This window comes from Hibiscus syriacus, unplaced genomic scaffold, assembly GCF_006381635.1.
Source record: "Hibiscus syriacus cultivar Baekdansim isolate YM2019G1 unplaced genomic scaffold, ASM638163v2 tig00110485_pilon, whole genome shotgun sequence".
Classification (NCBI taxonomy): domain Eukaryota; kingdom Viridiplantae; phylum Streptophyta; class Magnoliopsida; order Malvales; family Malvaceae; genus Hibiscus; species Hibiscus syriacus.
In genome coordinates, this window is record NW_024062760.1 from 852,001 (window position 1) to 873,134 (window position 21,134).

Genomic DNA, 21,134 nt, shown 5'->3' on the forward strand with positions numbered 1-21,134 from the left:
AAGTGGCTTTGTGTTTTCACTTAAGCATATATTCTTACATGAAGGAGATGGCGCAGGCGGAGACTGAGCAAGTGATGCAGAAACCGGGCCTTTCGTGCTGTCCATACCCTGGCCTGGATGAGAGCCGTAAGACACAGAAGGTAAAGGTGGTAGATCTGGAGACAACTTTGATCTGGGACTCATTAGAGGTGGATGGTTAGAAAATTGTCTAGAACGAGATCTCGGAGAAGAGCTTGGTGGAATTGCAGCGTGAGTGTACGGACAGGGGGGGTGGATGGTGAATTGCTGGACTAGAAGTTTCAGGAGAAATCAAAGGCGGAAAAGTATGGTAGAAGCCACTTCCCGGACCTGGTGAATGAATTGGACTATGACTGGAAGGAGCAGCAGATTTGCATTTGGGACAAGGCGGAAGATGATGCTTCTTGGGTGCTGGTGCTGGAGAACGACTTGGTGAAAAAGGAGGATGCCGGGACATTGACGGTCTTGGAGACGAAGCTAGTGGAGGAGTGGGAGGGGTAGGATGAAGCTTACCCTTCAGATAAGATGACAAGCTCGTGCTTTTAACTTTACCGAAGACTGAATTACTAAGCCCGAGATTCTTTGCTGGAGAGCCTGTAATGGTTTGAGCCAACTGCCTTAATCTCTGAGGCAGAAGGCTACCGAAACCATCTGACATCACCAAAGCCTGAACTATGATCGGAGAGGACATTGTGGAGCCAATTCTGTTTGTTAATTGCACAAACAAATTCTGCATTGAACAAATAAAATCAATTATAAAACTGCAATATATCTTAAGGCTACCATAGATCAACCCGAAAACCAACCATTAGTGAAAGTGTGTACGAGTAAACATTGTTTGAAACTTATGCCATACCTCATAAGACCTCAGATGCAATCCATATTTTAGCTCATCCTTTAGCTCAATGAATTTGTCATCAATTTCAGATATCGAATTATATAGAGTAAAATTGAATAAAATATGGGTTATTTGCCCGATAGAAGCATATTGTAAAGGGTTTACAGTGATCCCCCCAGGAAACTTTAGAATCTCAAACTCAGATGGCTGCCCTAACACGGAGGTCGTCAAAGTCAGATTGGAGTGATGGAGGAACAGCTCGATTAAATATGATCTCAGCACACTTAGGTATACTGGATTTATCGGTCTATTTACAGGATCGGGAAGAACACCGAACACCACATAAGTAGAATTAGATGCACTGGACTTGTGCATGGATAGGATAGCCACCTGTTGAAAATTAGTAGCTTTTATATCAACTTTTAACACATATAATGGAAGAAGCTGGGCGTTTTACCTTAGTATACGGAACACCTATTTCTTCATAGATATCATACTCTAACTTTCCGATATGCCGAACGAGCTCCGACACCGGTTTCTCAAGTGTAAAATATGCTTGAACCGGTGCTGCAAAGAATAAATAATAATAACATAAGCAACAAACAAGGAAACTTACTAATGGAACTACATCAATGATCTTGAAAGGACATTCATATTCCGATGGAAGGTCTTATTTCGATATGCATTTAGACCAAACCCGGAAAGGATCAATTCGAATCAAGCAACTGAATCGATTTAACTTTGTTTGGCAGCTCATTTCAAGAAAGAAGTAAACATGTCAAGGAAGAGTACCCGGTTCAATATAGAATCGAATACATACAAATCGACACATGATCTTGCGAAATATCACCATTTTCTTTGAGATCAAACTGCTTACCAATTTAAGCTAATACAATAGGAAACAACCACTTCCATTGTTACAATAGGAGCTAGCATAGATTCATAATTGCAACACAGTTAGATTGTGAATGAGATATAAATCAGGGAAATACCCATTGATACTCAACACTTGAGGATCCAAACGAAACAACAAAAATGCAGCGAGAATCATAAATACCCATTTTCTGGAAAACCCTAATCAAGCAAACAAACTGTTCCAAATTTTTAAAACATGGAACTCCAATGACATGAGAAAGAATAACAACAACAATAAAGAAAACTTACCGCTGAGCTTAATAGCTTGCTTAGAATCGAACCCAAATTTCACAGAGCGAGAAGGGAGGATCCAGAAGATCCCAGACAACAACGCCGACAAACTGAGGAACAAAACAAAAACACATCTGAAACTGAACACGTTTGAAAAGCTCGACAAGAATCCAGGATGTCCATGATTGTTCCCTGATTCAACATTCTGCTCTCTTTGCTGCAGATTTTGGTCCTCATTCTTCCCCATTGAAAGAGCATCAGTAACAAAAACAAAACAAACAAAACTTCTCTTTCTCCCTGCATCTACCTTGGGTCCTTCTTATTCTTCTTCTCCTCCTCCTCCTTCTTCTTCTCCTTCTTCTTCTTCTCCTCCTTCTTCTTCTCCTCCTTCTTCTATCTTTCACTGTCGAGAAAACCACTGGCACCACGAACAAAAGGGTTGTGAGAAATGGGTGTGGATTGTTGTGACATAAGTGTTAATGGTAGGCGTATGCCTCTCACCAATTTCTCTCTAGTGAAATTTGACAGAGTTTTGCATTTAAGTCAATTTTAAATTACTTTATAGGCTACCCAACGTTGAGGACAAGCAAAGGGTAAAGGGGAAAGGGGAAAGGCGAAAGGAGTGAATCAAGCCGGCGAAGGGAGTGAACGAAGCCGGTTTTGGATAATTTAAACTCTATTATAATATCAAAATTAGCCATTAATGTTGATAGATTATTCACTTTCATCCCTATTTCTTAAAATTATTTTGATCATTTTATTATATATTTTTTAAAAAATTTAAAAATGGTAAATATAATAAAAATAATTGTTCATGAAATATTGAAAAGAAATTTAAATAATCTGTAGTATTTATAGGATAATATATATTTAAAAAATTTCTTAATTATTAATAATGTATACGACTATAGACAGACGTAATTGTTCAAATTTAAGACTTTTAAAGAGAATAATACCATTTTTTATTATCGATAACATTAAATGAGTTATTTGATATTAAAATTAAATTATAAGAAACTAAAAGGAATATATAATTTGGTAAAGTGTGTTTAATTTTTATTAATATAGTGCTTCTTAAATGTAATTTGGGTTTCACTCAAGGGGTAGGTGGGGGAGGGAAAAAGTTTACCAATATGGTCCATGCACGTGGACCAATGATAAGTAAAAAATCTCCTTTGTACATCAATTACAATTAATTATGCCTGCATCTTGATGTCTATTTTGATTGGATAACAGTTACCCAACACTTGTGGGGTGCAAGCTTATTGGACAATTCATCTACATTTTAGCTTATTTTGGTTTAATTGCAAATTGGTACTTGTTTTTTGTGTTGGTACTCAGTGATGATCAATGAGGGTACAAATTAATAATCAGATACAAAATTAAGATCAAATATCGGTAGAGACAATTCATAAGAAAATTTGGTTCGACTTGAATTTTACACGTTTTAATGGTTGATTTGCTTGATAGACCTACATTTGGCCCATTGGCCTTTGGATACAATTGCTTTATCTACTCTTTTGTACCCATAGATGTCCAATTGGTCTAATTAGACTAATTAACTCGAGAACAATCTTGATGCAAAACCTGAAAGAAACAAGCTAGGCAACAAAGACGACGATTCTTGATAGCACACCACTTAACCGAACACTAGTGTAAAGACAACACAAAGCCACTCCAATACGACTGACACAAGCTACCCAAAAAAACACATCGGACTGAGCAACAAATTCAGCATATTCCCTAGTATTGATGAAGAAGCACAGTGGAGGCTACTTATATCTTGACAGACATAACTCAACCGATCAGAACCCCTCATTTAGATTTAAGCACAAACACCCTCCCACGCTATTTAACCTGAATGAAAGCATGTAAACATCTGGAGAAATAAGAAAAGGATGGACAGATTCCCGGCCAATTACACTTGCACCAAAACGCGATCATAGCCATTGCGGACTCAAAGATTTGATTAGCAAAAACTCTTTTCTTGTTGAACAACACCTCGTTTCTACTCCGTCATATTGACCACCAAAAACCAAAAAAAGTTACGTTCCAAAATTTCTTACCTCCCTTAGCATTCGAGACACCAACCCACGAGAGAAGGAACGATCTCACATCGGAAGGGCAAACAAAATGAAAATTCCAGTTCGCAAACCACCGCCGCCAAACAGTCCGGACCACTTCACAATGGCAAAAAAGATGATTCACCGATTCAGGTTCTTTGAGGCATAGCACACAAACGCATGCATTAGCGCTTACCACTCCCCGCTTTGCTAATTCCACAAGCACCGGTAATTTTTTAGAGACAATCTTCCATACAAACAGCTTGACTTTTGGGGGAGCACGATTAGCCCAAACTAATTTCCAGACTTCATCACAAACGGCCTCTCCAACATTGTCTAGCTGGTAGAAATATTTAGGTGAGTATATACCATTCGCCGACCCCATCCATTTCAGCCGATCATGCCCATTACAACTGTTCGCTACACTATTCAGAATAGATATAAAAACCACCCATAGATCCCATTCTCAATCAAATAACATTCTTCTTACTTCAATTTTCCATACCCAACTTCCATTCACTCTTTCACTGCTTTTCCAGATTTTTTGACAGCCAGGTTGAAAATCCTCGGAAACGAGGCTTTAAGCGATGGAATTGAGGTCCAATAATCGTTCAAAAAATCAACAATTCCATCTCCTAGCACAATTCTCATGTCCTTTATGAAGATATCATCATTCACTGTAAAGGACTGCACGATATTCCTTCAAATCCACGACACCTTTCTTGAAGGAATCAAAGACCTAGCGTCAAAATCATACTTAGCAGCTACCACCTTCCTCCATAAAGAATCAGATTCACATCCAAACCTCCACAACCACTTATTTAGTAAGGCTCGATTTTTTTACCTCGGATCAAATATCCCCAAACCGCCTTTGTTCCTCGGATTACAAATCTTACTCCATTTCACCCAATGAATGGATGGCCAGACTTAGCGCTTCAAAGGAAGTTAGCAACAAGACTATTAAGCTTATATGCCACAGCAGCCGACATTTGAAACAACGACAAGTAATAAACCGGGAGATTCGAAAGAGTCGACCTTACCAGTGTTAACCTTCCACCAAACGATAGCAACTTACTTTTCCACCCATCAAGTCTGGCGTGGAATTTATCAACAATCGACTTCCATAAATCCACTGAGTTTCTAGAATAACCAATTGGCAGCCCAAAATAATTCGACGGAACTCGTTCCCACCCACACTGGATATCCTCAGCCCATATCGAGATAAATCTTTCATCAATATTAACTCCCAATAATTTCGATTTTCTCAAGTTAAGACTGAGACCTGAAGCGATTTCAAAAATTCTAAGTAGTCTTTTTGTGTTTTTTACAGCTTCAATATTCCCATCTGAAAAAACCAACAAATCGTCTGCAAACTGAAGACGGGATATACGAAGCTAACTAACTCCAACTCGAATACCTCCCAACAGCCCCACATCGACCACCTTGTTAATCACAGTACTGAGAGCTCACCCACAATATTGAATAACAGAGGCGATAATGGGCAGCCCTGTCTCAAACCTCTCTTAATTTTAAATTTTTTCGTGGGCGAACCATTAACAAGCACGAATATGGATGCTGAAGAGATGCAAAACTTGATCCATTTCCTCCATCTAGAACCAAACCCCATTTTCCTCATTATTAGCCCAAGAAAATCCCAATCTATCGAATCATAGGCCTTTCGAAACTCTGCTTTCAAAACAACAACCTTTTTCTTTCTTCTTTTTACATCATCGATAACTTCATTTACAACAAGCGCGTTGCTTGCCTTCAATAAACGCAAACTGTGAATCTCCCACCACTTCCTTAACACAGCCTGTCAATCTCTTCGATAACACCTTAGCCAAAATCTTGTACAGGCTACTAACTAAGGATATAGGCCTAAAGTCATCGACGCTTTCCGAATTTCTTTTTTTCAGAATGAGTGAGATGAACGAATGGTTAAACGAGTGATCAAGCCACTTTCCATTGTAAAAGTCTCCGAGGAAATCCATGACTTCCCCTCTAATGGAATTCCAAAATTTCTTATAAAACTCTGCATTGAATCCATTAGGTCCGGGAGTTTTTTGACCCATCAATCGAAGCTATTGCGCTCCACTTCTTCCTCCGAGAACGGGGCTTCTATAGCTTTTCTTGAGGACTCGCACAATTTCTTAAACTGCACATCAAATCTTTTAATTGGTAGAGTTCTCCAAGAATTGAAGCTTCTCTTGAAGTGCTTTTCAAACTCTTCCTCCATCACCTCATTTCGAACTTTGATTCGAGAAATGTGTTTCGATCGACCCCTTAAGGCTGCCGTAGCATGAAAAATTTTGGTATTGCGATCACCCACTTTAAACCACTTCAACCGGGACTTTTGAAGCCATTCCCTCCGCTCTCGCCTATATCTCGACCAAAGTCTATTTTTGAGTACATTGATATCAGCTTGGATGCCAACAACGTCGCTATAGCGAACTGCTTTTTCTTCTAGCTCTTGTATTTCATTCTCAATATCCCTATAGATTCAGGTTCATTTATCTTTACCTTAGCAGCCCAAAACTTTGAGATATCTTTCACCTTTTTAAACATCAAACCAAGTCCCTTGTAGAGCTCCCCCCTCTATACCAAGTAAACCGACTTCCCTCCAATGGAAGATCAACCAGATTACACTCCTGAATAAAATCACAGAAAATCCCTCATGGCAGCAGTATTCCTTAGACCAGCCACCTTTTCCTCTTCACATTTTATGGTGTTCAGATCACCACCAATAATAACTGGAAGACTAATATTAGTAATAATGTCCTTCAGCTGTTCAAAGAATTATCTCCTACTGGTTTGATCATTTGTACCATACACATTGATTAGGACCATTTTTAAATTGAATTGGATTAGCGCTCCTACCAAAGCCACAAACCACCTCTGTGAAAATACTCTTTCCATCGAGAAAAAAAACAGAGTCCCAAAGAGATAGGATTCCGCCTGACGCCCCAACAGAAGTGGAAAAAACTGATCCATGCAATCTAGATCCACACAACCGCTTCAGCACTGCAGGATTCACTTCGGCCAGCATAGTTTCCTGGAGAAAGACAACATTTGGTCGATTTGCCGAGATCAACTTGCAAACAGCTCGATTTTTTTCCTTCTTCCCTAATCTGCGCACATTCCATGATAATATCGAAAAATTCATAGTTGATAAATTAACATCATCATCTTCACACACTAATCGACCATATCTGGCTTAACATTGTCCATCACGAGCTTCCATCTCCACAAGCCTACCACGAATTTTATCGACTGGAGCCAGGAATTCAATTCCCAGTTTGGACCCAATTTCAATCGAAGCTTCTACCTTTGCTGCATGATCCAACCGATGTACACCCACTAAGACATCAGCTTTCGTGCTCCTTTCATTGTTTCCACCAACTTTAGCAGGCTTCAGTACCCTTTTCGAACTAGCACGTTTTCCTTTTTTATTTAGCTTTTTGATTTTTTCTGGCCAGCAATACTACATTGATTGTACAACCCAATTTTATACTCTTTGGGTCTGATCTGCTTTGAATTGGTTTTACGCTTAGTTTGAGCCTGGCCAGAATTATCCGGGCCCAACAATACAGTCAATGGAAAATCTTCAGGGCTGTTGACCAACTGTATGGGAACATCTTGCAATCTTGACACATGAGAAATAGTTGCTTCTTGACTAGGCTCCTTCGAATCCGAATACACATAGACTAACCCATTTTCGATTCTCTCAGCAATAGGTAGTGGCCCACTATTCGAGAGAACTGGAACTTCCGGCAATTCCACGAGGGTTGGACCAAGCAACTCTAATTGGGAATGCTTCACACTGGGCGTGATGGGACAACCTCTGCCAAGACTGCTCTCGCCGGCAATGGGGCTTCTTCCCTGACTACTTTTCTAGATGACCCTCGAAATCTTCCCCAGCATTAAATATTTCATCATTGCCATGATCATCGACCGACTAAAACCCAAAATCTTTCATTTCTCCATCGACCGGTGACCATCCATCAATAAACATGCCATCCCCGTCGAAATCCCCACCTTGATCTTGATCGAAAAAATCTTACCATTAAAAATGATGCAAACTCTATCCGGTATAACGGACACTCTTCGGACTGACAATAAAACTCTGACATCATCAAACCTATTTCGATTAATCGTATCTTCGTCGGATTTTAATAACATTTCCCCACATGCTGGCCAACTTCAAGAAAAAGCTTTCGCTCCATACTTACGGTGGAACGTCCTCAAAAATAGTCCAAACTTTTACCTTCCTCTTTCCCTGATAACCTTCAAGTCTCTCTATCTCCGTCAGCCAAGATCGCAGAAGCTCCCCTCGCATATTCCATGCCCTGGTAAGTTCCTACAGGCTTGAAAATTGAAAAATAGACAGAATACCATGCCATGGACTTACCTTCACATTAAAACCATCCGACCTTAGCACATCTTGAACGAAATCTGAATTGTACATCCCCGAAATCTGCCCCACAAGGCATCGACTCCTCCATTCCAATTCGGCTTTGTCAACACTAATATGATTATATCCTTCCGCTCCCAGAGACTTTTCAGTTTTTGATACCTCTTCCACTATCGACACATGGATTTCAACACCCCGATTAACAACGCTTGTTACCCGAGTCTCCATAGACGGTCTAGCCTTCCCAATAAGAGCTTCTTTGAAAGTTCTTGAATCCTTAAGCTTCCATGTTCACGCCATTCTTACATTCTCCTTTCTTTTGTCATTAGCTGGTTCCTTAATCCCGCTAAACTCAGGAAAGACTTTAATGCGAAACCCATCAGATAGTCTTCCATTGCACTTATCAACAGCGCGCCGAGTATCTGCAACATTCTTAAACCGGACAAAAGCAAACGTTGATCTGCTCAACTTTCTTTTCCAGTTCCAATAAGCGATATAGACGTCAAGGACCTCTCCACACGCGTGAAATAGCTCCTTAAGTGACGATGAATGAACCCTGCTAATATTATCAATAAACACGGCAACCCCATCCCGACGACGTTCAATATACTTCCATACACGGCGGCACTTTCATTCAGCCTCCTCCTCGACGAATTAGCTCTTCGACGATTCATACTGTATTTACACAAGTTTATTAAACACTACCCTCCTAAACTAATATCTTTCATTCACAACACCATGATCCGAATTTATGACCTTACTTAAAATAATTGAGCACAAATAATCAAGCTTAGTTGAACATGAGAATCTAAAAAAAACTAATCGAGCAAACTCAAAAAGTTCGATATTGAGTTTCAAAAGTAAAACTAGATTAAACTTGAACTCGATTTGGTTAAATTACAACACTAGCCCTATAGCAAACATAGTTGAATAGGCTCGTAAATGAATTGAAAGTTCAGCGAATAGTTCGTGAACTGATCGGTGAGAAGTTCGTTTATGTTCGTTTATTTATTAAACAAATGAATATGAATAAAATTTTGAGTTCGTTTAATTAAATGAATGAATATAAACCGAATGTTTGTTCGTTCATTTACGTTTGTGAACGGTCGATAATATATTCGTTCATTTATATTCGTTCGTTTATGTTCATTTGTTTATGTTCATTTATGTTTAGTCCAATCTCTCTAGATCTATTTAAAATATTAAAATCTAATAAATTTTAATATGATACTCATAAAAATTTTAAAATTCAATTAATTTTAAATACAAATAAAAAAAAAGCTCAAAACAATTAAATAAAAATATAATCCTAAAAATGTTAGGAAAGAAAAAAATATATTTTCATTTACATTCAGTTACGTTCTTTTATGTTCATTTATTGTGTACGTTCACGGTCGTTCGTTTACGTTCGTTTATTGTATTCGTTTACATCCGTTCATTTGTATTCGTTTATCATTTAAATAAACGAACATGAATGAATACGAAAAAACTACATTCCTTAACGAACGAACACGAACAAGAAAATTTTTGTTCATTTATGTTCGTGTTCGTTCATTTGTTCGGTTAAAATTAAATAAACGAACATAAACATACCCCATTCGTGTTTGTTCGGTTCGTTTGCATGCCTATAATTGAAGTGTCCGGAAACTAGAGCAATTCTCATAGTATTGTAATGTTAATAGTACTCTCTTAAAGTTATCAAAACTTTCCTTGAAGAACATACACGAAAAGAGAAAAACAAGTTTTGGAATTTTCTCTCCTACCAATCAACGTGTTTAGAACTTCAGATAAGCTTCTTCTTTTGAAAGTATCGCTTCAAGTACCAAATTTGCAGACACGCTGCCGCGATACAAATACCTAAAGACATGATACTGAACCACGCGACTCTGGCGTTTGTGTTCTCGCTCGTAGCCCTCAATTCCGCTTCTCTGCGGCATACAAAGAGGGTGTTACTGTTAGCTTACTTTTAAAAATAAGCTTAAATTTTGAGCAAGCCCTAAAAGGAAAGATTAACAATTACCTGTCCCTTAGATAGAGTAAGTTCTCGTGAATGGCCTCCACTGCTCCTTCGAGTTTCCTCAGCTCGAGCTCAACACCCTATATGTAAATAAGGAACGATGAAATACACAAATGAATATTTAAGGGGAAGTGTACCGAATCAGGAATATGAGAGAACATTTGATTGCAATTTAAATATCATAGCATATTCATCTGATAGTCCAATTCATTTATTTCTTCAGAAACCAATTTATTAAGTCGTCAAACCAACAAAACTTATCAAATGAATTCCAAGGTCATTCAAAATGTTCGACTCAGAAATATATAGTTCCGAGCTTTAGACATGCATCTAATCATTCTATCTGCCTAGCTTGACAGATCAAACTCTACAGAGCAAAAAGATGAAACCAAAAAAAAAAACTAAATTCTTTTTGAGCAAAAGTTGATTGGTATATAAACCACAAGCTTCGAGATACAAGTGCTCTTTTGTGATCTTCATACCAGCAGAAATAAAAATTCTCAAGTTCAACCATTTCGAACCAACATTTTAGTCAGCATTGGGACTAGGAGAATGGCCCTAAATCCGACATTTCAATACATTTCATACCCATGGTTTCCTCTCTAAATCCGAACATTGACTAATTTAAACAAGGAAATAAAAAAATGCTCACCTCAATTTTTTCTTTTCTGGCCACAGACTCCCAGTCTTTAGCTGCAATGCCAGTTTTCCAGTCAATGTTGACACTAAGTTCTCCAGATCCTTGGTAATGGCCCTCGGACCAGAAACATGCTAGGTAATTGCCAGCCTCCTGAGTTGTGAATGCAAATTGACCATGGGTCACATTCTCCTTGTGATGAAGATTGATCCCGTAAGGGGATGTTACCTATACAATACAAACTGGGAGTTAGAAGTTTCCATTGGTGTTTACAGTTTCTATTTCAGAGTTGCAAATTATATTGAAAACATAAAGGGTAAAGCAACATATTTAGTCTCTGAACTTCGAAACATTTCCCAACATAGTCCCTGAACTTTTTGGTCCGCATAAGTCCTTGAACTTGGGTATTTGGTTATTTTGATGACATGGCACTCTAAGATTGTGTCATATGCCATGGTATTAGTGTCACGTCATCTAGAGGACTAAAATGGGAAAACTTACCCAATTCAAGGGATTAACATGGACCAATTTGGGAAATTTTGCCTAAGCTTAGGGACTAAATGTTGCTTTATCCCAAAGATAAATAACAAGCCAGCAGCAATCTAGCACCTGTCCGGAAACATGGTACAGTATCCTACAGAGCAAATCTGGAGATAAAAAAAAGCAGATTCTAGAAAATATAGGGATAACTTCAATGTTGGTTTCATTACATTTACAATATCATCCCTAAATTTCCATTATTCCAAAATCAAATGCTTATTCTACAAATATTAACTTAGAGAGATCAAGTGAACAGTTCCATCTAAATACAATTGGATTCCAATCCAAAAAATCCATGCATGTTCTTCCATAATTTGCTAATTCTTCAGCTAATAGCTAAAATGATCAATCAATTCCCCTAAAACAAAATAATTCCTACACCTACATCGAAAACAAGCTATTTCGAGCACAACAATGACAAATATAACCACTGCATCTTATTTGATTTAAAATTATGCCTAATAGTTATTGATTTATTATTCATTGATCAAAGTAAAGGAATAAAAAAACGACTCAAAACTAGTCAAAACCTAACAATCTTTTCCTAACAGATCGAATATGAGAATTAGGGGAAAAACCGGAAATGAACCTTGACGGAAATGGAAGGGACGTGACCGTGATCCTCGGAAACAACGACGTAGTCAGCCAAAACGACAACGTTGCTCTGGATTTCCTCGGAGACACACTTGGTGCCGGTCTGAGGAACGTTCAACCATATGGCGTCACCAGCCGGAACATTACTCAAACCACACAGCAACACCAGGAACACCGCAGACCGGAACATCACCGACCGCCGCACGTCAGCCTTCCCCGGCATCTCTTTGGCGTTTAAGATCTAAGAAATATGGGATTTGACGAAGATTGATTTGGATCTGTGTTCTTACAGCAGAGAAACTAGACACCGAAGCTAGGATTCAGGCCCACTTGATCTATTGTTCTTTAAAGGAGAATAATAAAGAATAAGCTTTGACTATTATCACATCATTAAATAGCTATGCTCATAGGCCCAGTTCGGTTGGGTTTGGGTGGTTCAGTCGAAAACCATAGCTTGGGCCATTGGAAGGTCTTTGCCATGACTCCTCTTTTGGGTTATTACAACTTTTAGTCCTTAAGTTTGGAAATTCTTTTATTCCTAAATTTTGCTTTGTCCACATTAGTCCTTGACATTTTCTATTTTCAACACTTTAGATGATGTATCAGTTTGATAGTGTGCCATCTAAAAAATAATCAGTATCAAATTGAGACCAATGAATAGTTTTAGATGAGAAGATGAGTGGTAGGAGACATAAAATAAATTCACTAATATTTTGAGCAATTATAAAAGACATTAGAGAACAACAGTTCTAACATCAACGTGTCATAAGAATAAAACTTTAAAGTTTTCTGTGTGAGGAAAATGATTAAATAAAAAAGATAGAATGAAGTGTAAAAAGTAATCCATATCAGCATAAAATCGTTTGTATCATCTTGTTATTTTTTAATTTAATGTTTAAGTGACAAGTAGAAATAATTCAAAATTGTAGTGATCAAAATAAAATTTTATAAAGTTTATTATCTAAAATAGAAATAGGATTAAAGTTGAGTGATGAAAAGAACGTAGTTTACCCACAAAAATATGATATTATGTTCTTCCCAATTATACCTAAAAGGCTATTGAAAGCAAATGCAGAACCTGTCCTATCTGAAGTTAGACAATTTCATCAAATTCAACCAAATTACTGGTACTGAATTCTCATTCGCTCAATATGCCTAATAATTATAATAGATTGTTCAACAAAATTCCTCTCTACTTTTACTTTGCGTTTATATTATTTGCCTAATTGCTCCAGTTTAGGGTTTGGTTCTGATTTGCTATATATATGATTTAGTATTTTTTTATTGTATTTCAAGTTCATGCAAATTGAGGTTTCATAAGGTTTTCTGTGTTCGTCTGCAAGTTGGTCTGCTCTAGGGTTTATTCTATTTAATTAAAAAATATCTGCGTTCCTTCCCTTTTGTTTGTTTAACTAGAAAGTCGTGGAAAATTTTGAGAGAATAGGAAAAGAAGGGTTGAAAAAAAAATCTTATATATTAAGCAGGTAATTTTTCTTTTTCCAATCAGCAATATTGCATTTTCAGGACAATTTGATTAAGGACAATGGATCCAGATTTATTCCTTTTAGTTTCATTGAACTAGCTACGAATATTTTAATTTTGCTGGAGAAACGTTTGTATGTCTGTTGTGATTTTTCGAAAAACAGATATTTCATAATGATGATGTGATTACCTGATAGCAGATGCCTCGAGATTTGTCAAGATCACGGTCTCGGTCGCCCTCGTATAGGTGTAGACATTCGCCATCTCCTGTTAGGCATAAGCATGGGAGGAGGAGCCGGAGGGACAGAAGCCAGTCGCCATATTCATCTTATTCTTATAGCAGGTGATCCCGTTTATGTTCATGCTGTTTGTATTAATTGGTTAACGTACAAGATACTGTAAGGAATTATGTAAGAAAGGTTGGAACTCTGGAATTTGTTTTTGGATTGGAATTACAAATTCTTCAAGTTTATTTGTAAGCTACTTATTTGTACATCTTCTGGTTCTCTTTCGGATTGACGGGAAAGAGTATGTAGCTTGCTTTCTGTTTACAATTATGATTGCTTTTCTAGAATTGGATTACGGACAAGAATTTGATAACAAGTGGCTATTAGATTTTTGAATGCGTCAAATTGAAGGTGCTGCTGCGGTCGAGGATGTACAGTACTGTTGGCATTTTTTAGACCCGTGCTTTCAGTGTCATTTACATTGCAGTGTAATCTTCTGGTTGTCTATGTTTTGCTATGCGTGTGGCACTTTTCTGTTCAGATTGGCACCACTGCCTGGTTTCTTGAGTACCTTCAGGATTATCTATTCGTGTTTAATGACCACCTGCCTGATAAAGAAGTGTAGCTGAATTCTTCCGATAGTGTTATATGGTGTATTATTCAATATCTTCTATGAAATTATTAACTCAATGAGCATTTGACATGTGAGGAACTTTCCTTTTGATTGGTAAATTGGAAATATCATATATGCTAAATACAAAAACACTTGGAGCAAAGTATAAGGAATTCTATGACAGTGATAAGAAGCATGCTCTTGGTTAGAACATTAAAGGCAGTTTCTTCCCATCACTTGAGATGGGAAGTGAGCAGGTGATGGGTGCTGATGGGTTCCTTTCGTTGCTTGAATGTAACCTTATCTTCTTCGTGTCATAAATGATGGAGCTCAATGCTTATCATAACAATGTATGAGGTAACTGTATATGCTTTTATATTATTCTGTTTGATGGTGAGCTTTACCCATTCTTAGTTTGTGTAGCTAGTATGGCCAAATTCTCAATAATTTGTGTTGCTCTACAGAAGAAAGAGTCGTTCCATTAGTCCACGGCGCTACAAAAGCCGTTCTCCAACTGCAAGACTTCATAAAAATCGTTCTTCGACTCTAAAGCGTTATAAGAGGCAAAGAAGTAGGAGTTCTTCATTGTCTCTTACTCATAAATCATCTAGCCCAAATCTTGGGTCAATAGATCGCAAAAATGCTAGTGAGAAACTGAAAAAAGAAGATGAGGACAGGAAAAGGTATATTGAATTTTTGTAGCCTATTGTAATTTTTCTTTCTGCTGTTCTTGTAGATCTTCTTGAATTATAACCACTCTTCTTTCATTTGAATTTTCTTAACTTTTGCTACATGTTCAATATTTATATACTATTTTATTGATATTTGGGTCTTATTCACATTATTCTATGGAGTCACGACTCTGGTGGAAGCTGATATATTATTGTGTAGTTCTTTTCATAACGATATGATATTTGGTTTACTAGGATGACATAACCACAAATCATGTGGGAGACATGAACGTAGAGTTCCCATGTGGGTTGTTAGGTCTTGCAAAACTCATACTTTTATCCTGGCCTTAATTTCATTCTTGATGGGCAAAGAACGTTACTTGCATGTACACAAACTCCCTTACCTTATCTTCCTAGTTGTGATGCATTTTACCAAGCTTACAGTCTGTGTTCTGTGCGTGCTACTTTGTACAACTTTCACAATTTTCCTTCCACAAAATATACAAAGAAAAGACCAGAGAGAGAGAGAGAGAGAGTTATGTATGTGCTTGCATTTTGTAGAGCACTAAGAGAAATGATTGTGCTGTCCGAGCATTTTAATTCTGTTGGTTTTGTTATTACAATGAAAGCCATTCTGACTAAATGATTTTAGTTGCATTGCGTATTGTTCACCATCCATTGAAAAAGGATGGTGTCTATAAAAGTTTTAAACTTTTCTTGTTAGAAATCATACTTTGAGTTTGAAGTATTACGGTGATTAGTTATAAATTTGCGGAAAGTTACTTGATATTCTTCTCCACAGGGTTTTCTGAATGAAGATACTGATATAATTCAGTTCTGTTAAATTATATGATCTGATTGGATGCACCTTTCTCCTACTGTTCACCAGTTTTTGTAACTCTTTTGTTTGGATCAGGTCCGATTAGAGGTATGCCTTAAAAGCATAGCATAGTTTAGTGCCTTTGTCATCATGAAGGTTAGTTTGCCCGTTTATTATAGTTACATAGTGCATCCAGACAGATGGTGAGATAAAGAAAGAAGAAAAAGGCAAACATGACATGTTAGCTGTTTTTTTTTGGTATTGTTTTCTGGTTTGGAAAGATATCTGTAATGAAAGGTTGCAGCATGTTTCATTTTCCTGCTTGACATTTCTTTTGTTTTCCAGGCATCAACAAGAAGCAGAATTGAAACTCATTGAAGAAGAGACTGCTAGGAGAGTGGAAGAAGCGATTCAAAAAAAAGTTGAAGAGAGCTTGAACTCTGAGGGAATCAAGCAGGAAATTCAGAAGCGGTTAGAGGAGGGACGGAGAAGACTTAATGATGAAGTTGCAGCTCAACTTGAAAAAGAGAAGGAAGAAGCCCTTTTCGAGGCTAGGCAAAAAGAGGTAAATATCTTAGACAAAATCATGTGATTTCTTGTCTATTGATGTTAGTTTCAGTTCAACTAGATATGATAATGTGTTTATTGATTTTTTCCCTCTTGCTGGCTTATAGTTGTGACTGTTTCCTGCCATTTCATGATCAATCTCGAATGATTTTGTTAACAGGAGCAAGTTCGAAAAGAGAAAGAGGAGTTAGAAAAGATGCTTGAAGAGAATCGGAAAAGGGTGGAAGAAGCTCAGAGAAGGGAAGCACTGGAACAGCAGCGGAGGGAGGAGGAAAGATACCGGGAGTTAGAGGAGCTTCAAAGACAAAAGGAAGAGGCAATGAAGAGGAAGAAGCAGCAGGAGGAGGAAGAACGTTTGAATCAGATGAAGTTATTGGGAAAGAACAAATTGCGACCGAAGTTGTCTTTCGCTCTAGGCTCAAAATGATTGAATTGGAGAAGAAGTTGGTTTAAGTATGTAGTATTTGTGCTGTCAGTCCAGTTTTGAACTTTAAGTCTATTGCAACTTTGTTGGGGGTTCAAACTAGTAGGTTGGGGATTGATTCGTGATCCTGCTAGTACCGCTCGAGGTGAAACGTATCAATTTTTGAACCACAAAAGATTTACCATTGTGTTTTTAATTTGGGTTGTTGATTTGTGATTTTAATTAGGGTGATTATGTTCATCAAACCTTGGTAGCAGCATTGTATTTTGGTAGCAGCTCACTGCTTTCTTGGATGAATAGACAACAAATGTGTAAAAGAATTGTGTAAAAAAAGTAGAATAGGACTGAAGAAGCAATGGTAAGAAGAGATGGATATATACACAAATTGTAATCATGGTTGTTCGGGGAAGTTCTTTGGCCGCAAGAAATCGGTGAAACGTTTAGCATACTGCTCGGGTTCCACAAGATATCGATGTCGGGTTGAATTTCGCTGATTTGCATGTATTCTCGGTCTTCTTCTTCGCATTGTATCTCTGTAGAATATCGATTCTACATAGAACTACATCATTTACCTAAAAAGGTTCCAACTTTGGCAGAATCAGACTCATCTCAGGGAAAGCTTCCGAGTAGCCTGTGTCGGCATGTTTACTCCTAATTGCACCCGTAATCTGAGTAAAAATGACTAACGAATATGAAAACCTGACTTCACATGAGTTTTGAAGGTGTCTTCAACCCTATGTGCAAAAAGAATGAGAACGAAAGCAGCTCCCTTCCTGTACTGGGCATCAAAACGTCGACTTCCTTGTCGCCCTATGAGAAAGCTCCTAATGCTCTTCCTCTGATACGAGGACCTGGTTCGGTGTTAACCGAGCTCGTTCTTGGGCCAGCAGCACCAAGCCTTTTTAAGGAAACTGCACTTCTCCATTTGGGGTTACACTTAGTGATAACATAACAAAAGATGCATGCCATTAGAGAAACTGCTAATACGACGAACAAAGGAAACCGATATCAGAAAATTGTCGCGGAAAATGAAATATAGAAGCCACCCGGTGAAGCCCAAAAAACTTTGTTATGAGAGTATTTTGGTGCTCTTTGACGTGATTGTAGTATTTAGGCAGCATCTTGAGCAAAACCTGCAAAGAAAATTACTCATGTTTTAATCCTATAGACAATCGGATAAACATGCTCTGAACCTTGAGAACATAAATATAACTGAGCAGATACAATGCATGAAAAACAATACAGATTAAAACCTAGTAGTCCAAATGGAAGATTAATAGTTCAATAATTTACATGCAAGAAATCAGTAAAAAATCATTAGTTTTACAATTTTTATATAGTAAATCAGTTAAAAATAGTTGTTCAAATTCAGGGATGTAGCTAGAGTATAAGGTTGAGGGGAGCAGAATATAATTGTTTGAAAAGTAGAGAGGTAACTCATAATTAAATTGATGGTCAAATTTGATTTTTTTTAAGGTTATTGACTAAATTTAACTTAAAAAAATTAAAGATCAAATTGGCATAAAATACAAACGTTGAAGGTTGTGTGTATTATTCCCAACTTGATACAATTTAGCATTCAAGTCTTAATTACATGAATGAGAAATCTACTAAATTCAATTGTTCCATAATCTATCCAAAAGAAAAGAACCCATCATCGCCTTGATCCTGCTTTGTTCGCTTTACCGAGCGGGGGGAAGTAGTCGTTTCCGTTGAGGAAGGAGTCGTTCATTGTTTTTGTGGTTTCTCGATCCGGTTTATCCTTGATTACTTGGACATTTCGGTGCTGGTTTTGTTGAACAATTGCCTTGACAAAGGAGGAGTTTATAATCGGCTTTTGATGATGGCCTTGCGGAGCCGAATTCGCCGTAGGAGAAACGACCAATGGTTTGATTCTCAATAACTCTGGATCGGGTGAAAATTGGTACGGAAGTTTGCTATCGTCCATTCTCCGGAATGTAATGGATATCCTGCACAGGCATCAGCACATTGAAATGGTTGAGTATACGAATATTCGAGATGAATAAATTTTCTGTTGAACCGGGAAAAGATTTAGTTCCGTTACCGTTTTCCTGGAACAGCTGGGACACAATGCTTTGCAATGTCGGCTCCGTTACCGTTTAGAATAAGCACAGATCTGCACACCGAGTATTAGGTTAGAACATGGAAGAAAATAATCAAATTGGTCAGAACTAAGCAGAGCTTAGGAGGACATACCCTACAGGCAAAGGTATAGATACAGGTCCCGAGAACTCTCCCGGACTCGCAATCTTCAAACTCGAACCGAAAAGAATATTGCATTGAGTCAAGAAAGACACGGTGCAAAAGGGCCTAAGAAAGTCGTGATGATCGATATGTGGAGGAATGCAATCCCCTTCGTCATAAATGTTTACGATGCAACTGTTGGGAATACACGTTGGAGGCAAAATATGCCATCGGACCATCCTCTTGATCATCTGCTTGAACAACTGGGGCAAGGGATCGACTTCTTCGTCCCGAATGATTCCCGGCGGGTTCCCATTTTTATCCTGTTTTAAAGGTTCAAATATGAATATGAAGTTCGGGACTAAAACGTGCAAAGCAGGGTTAAGGGGGAAGAACTAATTGTTGGAATTACCACTGCATAATTGTAACAACATCCAAATTGTATCGTAACACGACCTTTTCCACGCATCCACTTCCTCGGTTCTGTGTATGTACGTTCTGCAAACATCATTCATACGAAAAAGGCCGATATCATTACTACTACAACCAATCTGTATACCATGCCTCGACATTCGATTTTAGCTCAAAGAACATACAGGCAAGCCGAATCATTCAAGTTCTAAAGCTTATTATCAAGGTAAGCAAGGTTAAGTTTGCTGGAAATTTACCTCTAAGTTGCCCCTTTTGGCCCATACGTTGAAGATTATAAACACATTCCACAATTCTGCTCTGCTCCTTGGCATTGAAGACCTTCGTATGAAGCTCGAGGCCTTTAAGCACATTCGTCGGTCTCCCATCAACCCTCTCGGTGTGAACGAAATCCCTTTTTCTACCAACTTGGGAAAACCTGATACGCTCCTTTTGTTCCTCGGACAATCCATTGTCAACCACAGTTCCACCAAGTACATCGTTAAGCAATACATCGAAATTGGCCGCCTGAGGCAGGGCACAATCGATCGCCGAATCCGGTACCGGAGTAGCATTCGAGGCCACATTGGCTTCTCCATTTGGCAAAGATGTCTCACTACCTCTTCCTGGAAAGCAAATAAATAGAGATAACATCATATCAGAATCAATTTCTCTCCAATTTTTCCTAATAACAGGCATGATAGATACCATGCAATCAAAGTAATGATATGAACATCAGGTATTTTATTTTCGAGATAATATAATACCTTTGTTTTCTAGATAATATGATACCTTTGTTGGCGCAATAAAAAAAAACCTCAAAACGGATTAAATAGTCGCACGCGAATTAAAACCCTGAAAATTTATGAATCGATGAACCCTAAAAAAAGAAAGCAGTAAGATTCTTACTATCCAAGATCTGATGAATTCGTTTCTCATGAACAGCTTCGCAGTGTTGGCAAAACCCTTGAGACAAAGCTTCGAAAACCTCGTCGCGGTTCATTGTTTTCAACAACCCAAGGACTCCCTCGCCGTGTCCAGCGTTGGAAGCAGGAAACTTTCCGGGGATATCGCCGCCGCTTTATTCCAGGTGAAAAATAGCAAACACAGACAAAAGACAGGAAGAAGAACAGAAAAGGAGTAAGATTTAGGGACAAGAGTTGTGAAAGAATTTTAGTTTCAAATCAGGTAAAGAAAACCTGTGAGAGATCCTGGGATATATAAACAGGTGGAACCGTGGGAACTCATAGTCGGTTTAAAAAGCTGCTCCGTTTTACGCTCTTTACTGACGTTTGTGTTTTTACTATATTACTACTTACGTATTTTTAACGTGTTACCAAAAGGTTAAATTTTGTTCTTAATCCTTGTGTTCTTTGTAAAATTAGTTTTTTTCTTAAACTTCTCCAATGAGATTCTTACCTTGTAGAACTAATGGCTTTTTTCCCTTTGAACT

The 21,134-nt window shown here is 37.9% G+C and overlaps 5 protein-coding genes across 8 annotated transcripts; 1 reads left to right on the forward strand and 4 right to left on the reverse strand.

Moving 5' to 3' along the window:
- Positions 1–196: 196 nt before the first annotated feature.
- LOC120129340 lies at positions 197–2,624 on the reverse strand. Its single transcript, XM_039146857.1, has 4 exons — positions 2,021–2,624; positions 1,314–1,423; positions 875–1,246; positions 197–748 (listed from the first exon to the last, which is right to left on the reverse strand). Exons 1-4 carry the CDS (start codon positions 2,247–2,249, stop codon positions 209–211), a joined length of 1,251 nt encoding a protein of 416 aa, XP_039002788.1. The 5' UTR covers positions 2,250–2,624; the 3' UTR covers positions 197–208.
- A 2,376-nt stretch (positions 2,625–5,000) lies between these two features.
- On the reverse strand, positions 5,001–5,692 carry LOC120129333. Its single transcript, XM_039146853.1, has 2 exons — positions 5,617–5,692; positions 5,001–5,410 (listed from the first exon to the last, which is right to left on the reverse strand). The coding sequence occupies exons 1-2, from the start codon at positions 5,690–5,692 to the stop codon at positions 5,001–5,003; spliced, it is 486 nt and encodes a 161-aa protein (XP_039002784.1).
- Positions 5,693–10,223: 4,531 nt separating this feature from the next.
- On the reverse strand, positions 10,224–12,569 carry LOC120129370 (transmembrane emp24 domain-containing protein p24delta3-like). Its single transcript, XM_039146889.1, has 4 exons — positions 12,260–12,569; positions 11,146–11,358; positions 10,497–10,573; positions 10,224–10,404 (listed from the first exon to the last, which is right to left on the reverse strand). The coding sequence occupies exons 1-4, from the start codon at positions 12,485–12,487 to the stop codon at positions 10,260–10,262; spliced, it is 663 nt and encodes a 220-aa protein (XP_039002820.1). The 5' UTR covers positions 12,488–12,569; the 3' UTR covers positions 10,224–10,259.
- A 732-nt stretch (positions 12,570–13,301) lies between these two features.
- LOC120129368 (uncharacterized protein At1g10890-like) lies at positions 13,302–17,445 on the forward strand. 4 transcript variants are annotated; one of them, XM_039146887.1, is made up of 6 exons: positions 13,357–13,391; positions 13,870–14,089; positions 15,051–15,269; positions 16,423–16,642; positions 16,805–17,099; positions 17,253–17,445. In XM_039146887.1, exons 2-5 carry the CDS (start codon positions 13,947–13,949, stop codon positions 17,069–17,071), a joined length of 849 nt encoding a protein of 282 aa, XP_039002818.1. In that variant the 5' UTR covers positions 13,357–13,391; positions 13,870–13,946; the 3' UTR covers positions 17,072–17,099; positions 17,253–17,445. The 4 variants fall into 4 exon arrangements, with proteins under 4 accessions (XP_039002817.1, XP_039002818.1, XP_039002816.1 ...); XM_039146886.1 differs by lacking the exon at positions 17,253–17,445 and having other exon boundaries at positions 13,302–13,391; positions 13,947–14,089; positions 16,805–17,114; XM_039146885.1 differs by lacking the exon at positions 17,253–17,445 and having other exon boundaries at positions 13,364–13,391; positions 16,805–17,114.
- A 1,145-nt stretch (positions 17,446–18,590) lies between these two features.
- Positions 18,591–20,889, reverse strand: LOC120129349 (RNA demethylase ALKBH9B-like). The gene is made up of 6 exons (XM_039146868.1): positions 20,591–20,889; positions 19,942–20,307; positions 19,686–19,771; positions 19,286–19,596; positions 19,134–19,205; positions 18,591–19,038 (listed from the first exon to the last, which is right to left on the reverse strand). Exons 1-6 carry the CDS (start codon positions 20,682–20,684, stop codon positions 18,723–18,725), a joined length of 1,245 nt encoding a protein of 414 aa, XP_039002799.1. The 5' UTR covers positions 20,685–20,889; the 3' UTR covers positions 18,591–18,722.
- Positions 20,890–21,134: the final 245 nt, after the last annotated feature.

Bases quoted from the DNA above. Each gene is read 5' to 3' on its own strand.
- LOC120129370 (XM_039146889.1), bottom strand. From the start codon at position 12,487: ATGCCGGGGAAGGCTGACGTGCGGCGGTCGGTGATGTTCCGGTCTGCG. The intron at 11,359-12,259 runs GTTCATTTCCGG...TGTATTGTATAG, and splicing joins TCCCTTCCATTTCCGTCAAG to GTAACATCCCCTTACGGGAT. The intron at 10,574-11,145 runs GTGAGCATTTTT...ATTTACATATAG, and splicing joins CCAGAAAAGAAAAAATTGAG to GGTGTTGAGCTCGAGCTGAG.
- LOC120129349 (XM_039146868.1), bottom strand. From the start codon at position 20,684: ATGAACCGCGACGAGGTTTTCGAAGCTTTGTCTCAAGGGTTTTGCCAA. The intron at 19,772-19,941 runs GTAAATTTCCAG...TGATGTTTGCAG, and splicing joins CCAAAAGGGGCAACTTAGAG to AACGTACATACACAGAACCG. The intron at 19,206-19,285 runs GTATGTCCTCCT...CTCGGTGTGCAG, and splicing joins TCTATACCTTTGCCTGTAGG to ATCTGTGCTTATTCTAAACG.
- LOC120129340 (XM_039146857.1), bottom strand. From the start codon at position 2,249: ATGGGGAAGAATGAGGACCAAAATCTGCAGCAAAGAGAGCAGAATGTT. The intron at 1,424-2,020 runs GTAAGTTTTCTT...TATTCTTTGCAG, and splicing joins GCAAGCTATTAAGCTCAGCG to CACCGGTTCAAGCATATTTT. The intron at 1,247-1,313 runs GTAAAACGCCCA...AATTTTCAACAG, and splicing joins TAGGTGTTCCGTATACTAAG to GTGGCTATCCTATCCATGCA.
- LOC120129333 (XM_039146853.1), bottom strand. From the start codon at position 5,692: ATGGGGTTTGGTTCTAGATGGAGGAAATGGATCAAGTTTTGCATCTCT. The intron at 5,411-5,616 runs GTTCGCCCACGA...TGGTTTTTTCAG, and splicing joins CATATTCGTGCTTGTTAATG to ATGGGAATATTGAAGCTGTA.
- LOC120129368 (XM_039146886.1), top strand. From the start codon at position 13,947: ATGCCTCGAGATTTGTCAAGATCACGGTCTCGGTCGCCCTCGTATAGG. The intron at 15,270-16,422 runs GTATATTGAATT...TTTGTTTTCCAG, and splicing joins GAAGATGAGGACAGGAAAAG to GCATCAACAAGAAGCAGAAT. The intron at 16,643-16,804 runs GTAAATATCTTA...TTTTGTTAACAG, and splicing joins TCGAGGCTAGGCAAAAAGAG to GAGCAAGTTCGAAAAGAGAA.